Source organism: Silurus meridionalis, chromosome 16 (genome assembly GCF_014805685.1).
Source record: "Silurus meridionalis isolate SWU-2019-XX chromosome 16, ASM1480568v1, whole genome shotgun sequence".
Taxonomy (NCBI): Eukaryota; Metazoa; Chordata; class Actinopteri; order Siluriformes; family Siluridae; genus Silurus; species Silurus meridionalis.
The window spans coordinates 493095-502914 of NC_060899.1; the positions used below are offsets into that span (position 1 = coordinate 493095).

At 38.1% G+C, this 9820-nt stretch overlaps 1 protein-coding gene across 3 annotated transcripts; it reads right to left on the reverse strand.

The window, feature by feature from the left end:
- Positions 1-2454: 2454 nt before the first annotated feature.
- LOC124398995 (SAM pointed domain-containing Ets transcription factor-like) lies at positions 2455-9456 on the reverse strand. 3 transcript variants are annotated; one of them, XR_006928156.1, is made up of 7 exons: positions 9317-9456; positions 8412-8560; positions 6881-7300; positions 5515-5712; positions 5243-5431; positions 3391-3700; positions 2455-3121 (listed from the first exon to the last, which is right to left on the reverse strand). XR_006928156.1 is itself a non-coding variant. In XM_046869605.1 (6 exons), the coding sequence occupies exons 3-6, from the start codon at positions 7284-7286 to the stop codon at positions 3522-3524; spliced, it is 972 nt and encodes a 323-aa protein (XP_046725561.1). In that variant the 5' UTR covers positions 7287-7300; positions 8412-8491; positions 9317-9456; the 3' UTR covers positions 2455-3521. The 3 variants fall into 3 exon arrangements, 2 of the variants coding, with proteins under 2 accessions (XP_046725561.1, XP_046725560.1); XM_046869605.1 differs by having other exon boundaries at positions 2455-3700; positions 8412-8491; XM_046869604.1 differs by having other exon boundaries at positions 2455-3700.
- Between the last annotated feature and the right edge of the window lie 364 nt (positions 9457-9820).

Below are 9820 nucleotides of genomic sequence, written 5' to 3' on the forward strand. Positions count from 1 at the left end.
TTATTAATTATTATTATTATTATTATTATTATTATTATTATTATTAATTATTATTATTATTATTATTATTATTATTGTTATTATTGTTATTATTTATTATTATTATTATTGTTATTATTGTTATTATTGTTATTATTAATTATTATTATTATTATTTATTATTATTATTATTATTATTGTTATTATTAATTATTATTATTATTATTATTATTTATTATTATTATTATTATTATTATTATTATTATTATTATTATTAATTATTATTATTATTATTTATTATTATTATTATTATTATTATTATTATTATTATTAGATTCTCAGAACAAAAAAGGGGAAGAAAAGTTTACCAATTTCAGAATGTTAATATTTATTATACATATAGACAATATAAACAATTATTAACTATATTTCTTTACATTGTTTTGATTATTTAATTCTATTGTATTTATTTAAGATTGCTCAATAAAAAAATATTATAATGCGAAAATTTAATTTTATGATTAGGTGAAAAATTATTCAAATCTGATGTTCTGTTTACAGTGTTATAAAATAATGTCATTATATTATATATATAATATTCTTAATATGTAATTTCACTTCAAAACTTTAACCTGATATTCATAATTTATTGTAATATACACAGTACAGACCAAAAGTTTGGACACACCTTCTCATTCAAAGAGTTTTCTTTATTTTCATGACTATGAAAATTGTAGAGTCACACTGAAGGCATCAAGGGCTATTTGACCAAGAAGGAGAGTGATGGGGTTCTGCACCAGATGACCTGGCCTCCACAGTCACCGGACCTGAACCCAATCGAGATGGTTTAGGGGTGAGCTGGACCGCAGAGTGAAGGCAAAAGAGCCAACAAGTGCCAAGCATCTCTCGGGGAACTCCTTCAAGACTGTTGGAAGACCATTTCAGGTGACTACCTCTTGAAGCTCATCAAGAGAATGCCAAGAGTGTGCAAAGCAGTAATCAAAGCAAAAGGTGGCTACTTTGAAGAACCTAGAATATGACATTTTTCAGTTGTTTCACACTTTTTTGTTATGTATATAATTCCATATATAATTCCACATGTGTTCATTCATAGTTTTGATGCCTTCAGTGTGAATCTACAATTTTCATAGTCATGAAAATAAAGAAAACTCTTTGAATGAGAAGGTGTGTCCAAACTTTTGGTCTGTACTGTATATATATTATTCTCAATCCTTCATTAATCTTTTCTTCTCTACAAATTCATCTTGTGTCTTGAGACGTTTATGAACATCCCTGTTTTCACTATAGAAGATAAACCACACGCAAAACTCCTTCATGGAGCTCACAATCACAAGCCACTATTCACACCTGAACTCCTTCCAGCCAATCACAATCCACTATTCACACCTGAACTCCTTCCAGCCAATCACAAGCCACTATTCACACCTGAACTCCTTCCAGCCAATCACAATCCACTATTCACACCTGAACTCCTTTCAGCCAATCACAATCCACTATTCACACCTGAACTCCTTCCAGCCAATCACAATCCACTATTCACACCTGAACTCCTTCCAGCCAATCACAATCCACTATTCACACCTGAACTCCTTTCAGCCAATCACAATCCACTATTCACACCTGAACTCCTTTCAGCCAATCACAATCCACTATTCACACCTGAACTCCTTCCAGCCAATCACAATCCACTATTCACACCTGAACTCCTTCCAGCCAATCACAAGCCACTATTCACACCTGAACTCCTTCCAGCCAATCACAATCCACTATTCACCCCTGAACTCCTTCCAGCCAATCACAATCCTGTACTCAGACTGACCAGGAGAGGGGGGTATAAATGAGGTATAAATGAGTTTAGTTCTCTTATAATTAGTTTTTAATGAGCTCTTTGTTTTGATAGTTGGTTTGAACGGTCAAAAACATGCTTGAGAAAATAAACTGTGAGCAATTGTTTTATAATTTCCTTTAATTAATGACGTGTTTTTAGTAATAAATAATGTGTTTGCTTGCAATTCCATGATGCACTGCAGCTGATAAATACAGAGGTGCATTAGTATTACAATTAGGGGGCCAAGCATCAAGGTACCGTATTTATCTTCTTCTTCTTCTTGCTCAGGTGTGTTTGGCAGCCAAAATAACCACCTGATAAAAGTTTGTGAAATCGACCTAAAATGCAGACCATTTTCTATCCAAATGCCACCACCTGGTGAAATCTGTGACTAATTTGTAAATACATGAATATCTTTTTAAAGTGTGGTCAAAATCTCTAAATCCAGGAATATCCAGTTGGAGTCAAGTACAATACACTCTCACTGGTCTGGGATTTTGTACAAACATGGTCTTTTTTTGGTTATGCCTCTTACAAAAGAGCTCAAATTGTCAACAAGCTGGTGCATTTGATCTCCTGAGTGAATCTCACAAAATGTATCAAAAGAACAATCATTAATTCATTCATCATTTAGAAATGTCTTCTTCGCCTTGTACTCACACTGCACAGAAGACACGAGTTTAATTCCATTATACAGAGGATTTTAAGATATAATTCTACATACTGGTGTATTGATGCAGTCATGAAGATCTTCATTGTAGAGAAACTCGGACTGTTCACATGGTGTAAGTGTAAAGATCTCATTAGGATCAGTATTTAGTTATTACTCTGTGACCTACTGCTCATCTTCACAGTGAACTTGACTCATAATGAACACAAGTGTTTATTACAATGACAATTGTACAAGTCTGCATTATTTTGAACAGTGAGGTGGTGGAACTCTGCGTACGATCAGAAACGCCGGAAGGTTTAAGCACTTTGCATGTTGCTAAACATCCGTGTGTGGACCTGAGCTTTTTCTAAAAATCCTTCCACATCTCCCGGCAAAGAGCAAACAGACGACTGGAAAACCTCCAGCACTGAATAAACACACCATGAAGAACCCACACAGACCCCTCGTCTTCTCTCCTGATGAGGAACAAATCTGATTAAACCAGATGGCTGCTGGGTTCTGGACTCCGTTTGGTCAAGGTGGATTCTTTGGAACAGAAGCTCTCACAGTAGTACAGGTTTCTATTACTGCATCAGGAGAGACGCGCTGATGGGGGAAGGAGTGTTTAGAGATACTGTAACCTGAGAGACAACGGAAATAATTGTTTAGTGTAACAATAAATTTATACAAAGTATTAAGAGATGTTTTTAAATAAATGTAAAGGTGTTGCTGAGTCGCTGTGGTGTAAAAGAAATAAAACACTCAGGAATGCAGGAAAATAATGAGTGTTACAGTAGTTTGTGTAACACACACACACACACACACACACACACACACACTGAACTAGTGATGTCATCATCAGGAGAATGTGAGAATCTGTAAAATGTTTTCCAGGGTTCTCAGGATTTACAGCGTTCCTGACGTGTCCTCCTGGTCTTCAGTCTTTTTCTCCTCTTGAAAGAGTCACTGAAACATGAAGCAAAGGGAAATCCGTATCCCTGGAATTCCAGTCTGGAGTGAGATGTTCCCTCACTGATCTCCTCACACCGGATGGACAAACTGATAGACGAGTCTCTGAGACACGTCCGGCTTCTTTATTATGCCTTTCTTGTAGTACTGGCGAATGGAGCGGCTCAGTTTATCGTAGTTCATGGCTGGACGGTTTTTCCGGATCCCCCACAGCTTAGCCACGTGGGCTGAGTCCTCGATTTTAAAAATTCCTGCAGGTGAGAGAAGAAAAGTGTGAACTTCAGACCTGCACGGGACGATCTTTCAGTCACTCACTGCTTCTTTCTGCTACTCTGCGGTTTTTTACTTTCACCTGCTTCCCATCTGAATATCTAAGATCAAATGATGAACATGGACATGAACAATAACTGTTCAGAACAACTGAAAGGAGATCTTATAAACACAGGCCCAGGTTCTGTTGTGTCGTTAGTTTCTTTCTTTAATAATGAAGTAAAATCTGTCGAACTCAGTGATTCTCCTGTCCTGCGCTTCTGACTTTGTGCTGTAGTAGATACCGCACGTGAGCCACGTGAGACTTCGCTTCCGACCCTGTGCCTGTAAAACGTGTGCACTGGTACCCCGGAACTCGCGGGGGTTCCGTTCTAAGACCCCCTGCGAGTTCCAGAATCCCGCGAATCCGTGCAGCTCCTGTGGTGTCTTAGTAAATTCATCCAGACATTCCGTCTCTTTAATACAATGATGTGTTGAATTTTTGATGAAATGTGTGAAAACTGTAATGTAATTCCTAACATTCCTGAACATTCCGTCCCGCTGCGGATTCCCGCAAAGTTTACGATCATCAGCAACTCGCTGTTTGTTACGCAAATGATTTATTTGATGATTAATCGCAGGTTGACTGTATTTTATTTTAGCTGCTTTTGTCTAGTCAACACATAACAGTTTATTTGTTTTAAGTCATTTATTATTATTTATTTTTGTATAATTTAAGACCATTTTGCGGCACACATGAGTATTTTATCACCTCCAGCGTGAAGATCAGAGCGAGAGACATTTTTAATAATAATAATAATAATAATAATAATAATAATAATAATAATAATACTATAGTGTTAATAATAACTGCAGCTCGGCTGTTCTTCGAGGTGAGATCATGGCTGTGATAATGAACATGCTGTAATGCCTTTGGCAGAATTCCCACAAAAAAAAAAAATCCTAGCTGTAACGTTCCAAGTGGAAATTCTGCCACAGGCATTAAGGCATGTTCATGATCACAGCCATGATCTCTGCATGAAAAGAACATGACCTAAGCTCACATTTACATTTACTGCATTTGGCACAAGCTCTTATCCAGAGCGACTTTATTACATTCATACAACTGAGCAGCTGTGGGGTTTAGGGCCTTGCTCCAGGGCGCAGAAGTGGCAGATTTATGTGGCTGGGATTTGAACTCACAACCTTCAGATCCAAAATCCAATCACTCAGCTCAGTGTATAGATAATTAACAGCAGCATTTTTTATCTTCTTATATCAAATGTTTTGACATGCTGAGAACATTGTAGAAAGTGTCCTTACTGCTTTATTATTCTGCTACGGAGATAAATCTCATCTTCAGTTTGTGCTCATATCATTCATTCAGGTGGAATATGAACATCAGAAAGACTCTCCATAATTCACAGAATGTCCAATAAAAGGTTCTTTTTTGGGTTCCTGGCTTATAAAAAGGCTTCTGGACAAAGTGTGTATAGATGAAGATGAATGTAAATTAGATGTAGATGTTGTGAAGTGGTCCTCACCTTTCTCCTTGTTAAGCCAGCGGATGGAGCGTCCGTAGTTGTGCGGTTTGAGGAGCAGCTCTCGGAGGAACTGCCACAGGTGGATGGGCTGCCCACTGCAGGACGAGTCGGCTTCAGCACACAGCTCATCTGTTCCTGCACCGATAAAAGTGTTGTTTTCAGGAGAACATCTGTCCTTCATCCAGGCGGCTGAAATAAAGAGCACAGGAGTCTCAGAGTGGACCTTCTGACCAATCGCAGTCCAGAGTTCAGTGAGTGTGAGATGTGTTTACCGGTCTTCCAGATGTCGAGGTGAGCGAACAGGACGTCTCCACACGGCGAGCAGCGCTGCCTGAACTCCTCCTCGCTCATCACACACAGGTCGCTGCCGCTCAGGTGCTGGAAGGCTTTTCCCACCTGCGGGAGGCGATACAGGTGCTCCGTCCACAACAACCACTTCTGTGCATGTCCCGAGCTCCATTCTGTAGGATCTGGAGACGTGAACATAATCAAACGAAATAAATAAATAATTCTGTCACGTGCTGATGGTCTTGATTCGAGTCTGGTCTCCACCCCTCATGCCATTGGTCAGTTCTCTAATGTACACACCTGTCTCAGGTAAACTCATTCATTTCTTTTGTTTTTTCTCTTTTATCTTGTTGTGAAGTCAAACGAATGATATTGTGTGTATGAGAATTTGGTTAGAAAAGTTCCTGATCTTTCTGATTCTTGAATCTGATTGGTCAGAAACTGTGCATAATTTCTGTGGGGGTGGCGGCACTGCAGGGGGTCCGCTAATTAGTGTTCATTCACAAATAATTTAGTGTTTTATTTCATAAAAAAAAATTCAAATTTTATATAGGTGATGTGGGGAGGTAGTAGCTCAGTGGTTAAGGCATTGGGCTTTGGCTCAGAAGATCACAGGTTCAAATCCCACCACCACCAAGTGCCACTGCTGGGCCCTTGAGCAAAGCCCTAAAAACCCTGCTCAGTTGTAAGTCGCTCTGGATAAGGGCGTCTGCCAAATGCCGCAAATGAATGTAAATATATATTTTTTTAATAATGGTAAAAGGAAAATGTATGAAACTGCAAATTTATTAAAATAAATGGCAAAACTAAACAACTTAATAAATTGTGATTTTTAACTGCAAAATATGTTTGTCAGGTTGTTCATGAATCACAGACAGTGATTCATGAACACCAACATCGTTCTAATTGTTCTAATATAATAGAACTGGCGTAATTTGATAGGTTTCTATTAATATTATTGACTGTGTTTGACACATTTTATATCGGGGTTCCTGCTCTATGTCTCTATCACCTAAGGGGTCTGAAGACCCCTACGTTAGAACATTAGTTCCTTCTGTATCATTCATCAGAAGCTTTACATTGATATCAGAACTATTGTTGTGATACGGTGTCGTTTCCATAGTAACTGCTTGTTTACAGGAACTCGTACAGCACACATTCCACATAAATTAAATAATGATAATAATATATATTTTTTTCATTTTGTATAAAAAATAAAAACCTATAATTATGAATAATTTGATGTTTTCTGTTGGGACACGTTTATGGAAGGAGTCTCCAGTGTCAGTGCTGAAAGTCTTCAGTCTCAGAGTAATTCACTGTTTATTCCTCTCTCTTTTTCTTTCTCACCTGGAGTGATGTTGAGGAGTTTGCACGCCGTCTCGATGTCCTTCAGCACCTCATCCAGTACTAAACTCTGTACCTGCTCCAGACACCTGTCCTCCATGTCCGTCTGTCCACTCAGACCCACACATTGAGCTCTGTGTCCCGCTGTGCTGTCAATCACAGAGTCCTGCCCCGCCTCCTTACACTGTCGTAGCTCCACATCCCTGTCCATAGATGTGAAGGTCTCTGTCTTCCTCATGATCCATGCCGTGTCCTCTGACACCAGCATGTCGAAGCGGGACAGGTACTCTGGCATGCTGGGAAAACCGTACAAGGTCTTGAGATGTTCCTCAGCAGAATACGGTGAGAGGTGACCATGTGGGAATGCTGGGACATCGACATAAATATGAGGCCTGCTGGGACTCGACATGGCCGTCTTCTGTCCTGAAATCAGGAACACATTAACATGTCTTCTTGTGAAGGAATCAGAACCAGAACTGGATTAAGGTGGACCAAAAACATTGCATTGAATAATACATTTTTCTTTTTATCAAAGAATCTGACATTCATCAAACATCTATGAAGATCCTGCTCAGTTAGTGCTCACTGACATCTTCATGTTTTAGTGAAGTTTCATATGTAAGGATGTTCAATGAGTAATGAAAAAGAGCTTGAAAGGCGAAAGAGAAAAATAAATAAAACACAAAACACAAAACAAAATTATTACATATAAAATGCTGATTTGTGAACAAGAGAACAAACAGAAATATAAAGAACAATAGATTTATTATTTACGTTATTATATTTTACTGCAGCTTTAAGAAGGAAATACAGTATTGTATTTGTACAGCTGCTGAAGGACTTTGGTCCAAAACATCCTGTTTCTCTGGAAGCCTTTAAACTACAGTAAAGAGTGAAGTAGGGGTGCACAAACTTTCGCACTTAAGCGCATACAGTTTGAAGTAAAATCCAAATCCAAATGTGAGTCAAAAACTCAGTCAGGATTGAGGAACAACGGCCTCTGAAAGGTCTGAAGCTGAAAGGTTCCACTGAAACCCCAAATAACGATAAAGAAACTGATGAAAGCCCTGGAGATCCATCAGATACCATAGTATCTACCAGAAGCTGAGAGTTCAGAGGCTTTAATAGAGGAAATGAGCTGCTACTTCAAGAGAGGATTTCTGAGGTAAGGTTTTCTGGTCAGATGAAACATAAACTGTGTATTCATGAAATCTGTAGAAGATCATCATCATTCAGTTGTGAAGCATGGTGGTGGTTCTCTAAACTGTTACACAAACCTGGAGACACACAATTGTATCAGCCATTTTTTTTTATGTTGGAGCATAAATTTTTCCTTCACTTGAACTAGGAGACCCAAACCTGTTCCAGCATGACCGTACCCCTGCGCAAAGCTTAAAGTCTCATTAGAACTGTGTGTGTGTGTGTGTGTGTGTGTGTGTGTGTGTGTGTGTGTGTGTGTGTGTGTGTGTGTGTGTGTGTCCTTATAATGTTCTTATCTGTGTTTAGTGTTGTTTTCTTGTTATCTGACACTTACTGCAGAAAGTCTCGTCCTGGAGGAGGTTTACAGGTTTTATTCCTTCTAGACGATGTTACTCACACTTCAGCACTGAACGTCTGAACACACACACACACACACACACACACACACACACACACACACACACACACACACGGGTGATGATCCTGAGAAAGAAATTTGATTATTTTATAGACACTGTGACTCTCATTCTGTCATAAAGATAAAATCTACTCAAAGTCGCATTTCTATCGACACAAATAATCTACAACACAAACAAATAATCCAGAATAAAAGCAGGAAAAAATTCAAACCCAGATGAAGACCCACAAAAAGTTCTACAGCAGACTTTTTAATAAACACAAACTTAATTACATCACTAATGCAGGAACTGTAATTATTCATTCATTAATGAAAGAACTGACCAAACAGCTGCACATCAAATAGAAATAGAAATAATAGAAAAATGTGTAATTAATAATAATGAATGAATATAAATAATACAAAAAATGATCAAAACAAACATATAAAATATAAATAAAAACACACTGCTCATAATAAATATTTAGTACTGATATTAATTATTATTGGTTTCCACAACACAGTTTTCTATGTGGGGAAACGCTGTAGAATTTTCACACAACATTTAAATCATTTTATACCATAAATATTATTCAGTGATTATTTACTTTATTAAACCAATACAATAAGTTTTAATTCTCATAACACACAGCGTTTACACACACCTGAGATCTTCACTTTCACACATGAACAACTCAGGAACCTTCTCAGGTCAGAGTTTATTTAATTTGTTTAAAATATATATATATATTTCACACGTCTACAGTCTACCAGGTGTTTAATGTGTCAGAGATTCAGCAGAACTTTAGAATTGTAGAGAAGAGAGAGACTCTGAGACTCACCTGAGCAGAGATGAGAAGATGGTGATGATGTCAGTGAGTGACAACGAAGTTCTGAGGGTCTCACCTGTGTGTCCTGAGTCTTAGTACCTAAAGGGGTGTGTGTGTGTGTGTGTGTGTGTGTGTGTGTGTGTGTGTGTGTGTGTGTGTGTGTGTGTGTGTGCGTGTGTTTGTCCTGCTGTGCTCTGGTGATGCTGCAGGACTTTACGTGTGAGTCATTCAGCACTTAGGAGTTTGTTAAAGAGCCTCGGGGAACAAATGAGGCGTGTCAGCCTTCTCCTGTCAACAGACCTGAGGGCTCTGTGTGTGTGTGTGTGTGTGTGTGTGTGTGTGTGTGTGTGTGTGTGTGTGTGTGTGTGTGTGTGTGTGAGCTATATTTAGTTTATATGATCATTTTATTGTATTTGTTTTAATTTGGATGAAATATTCATAATAATCACACTAATATTTAGTCTTTATTTGTACTCTGCTGAGTTCTGCGTCCTGATTGGTCAGAAGATGTTAAAG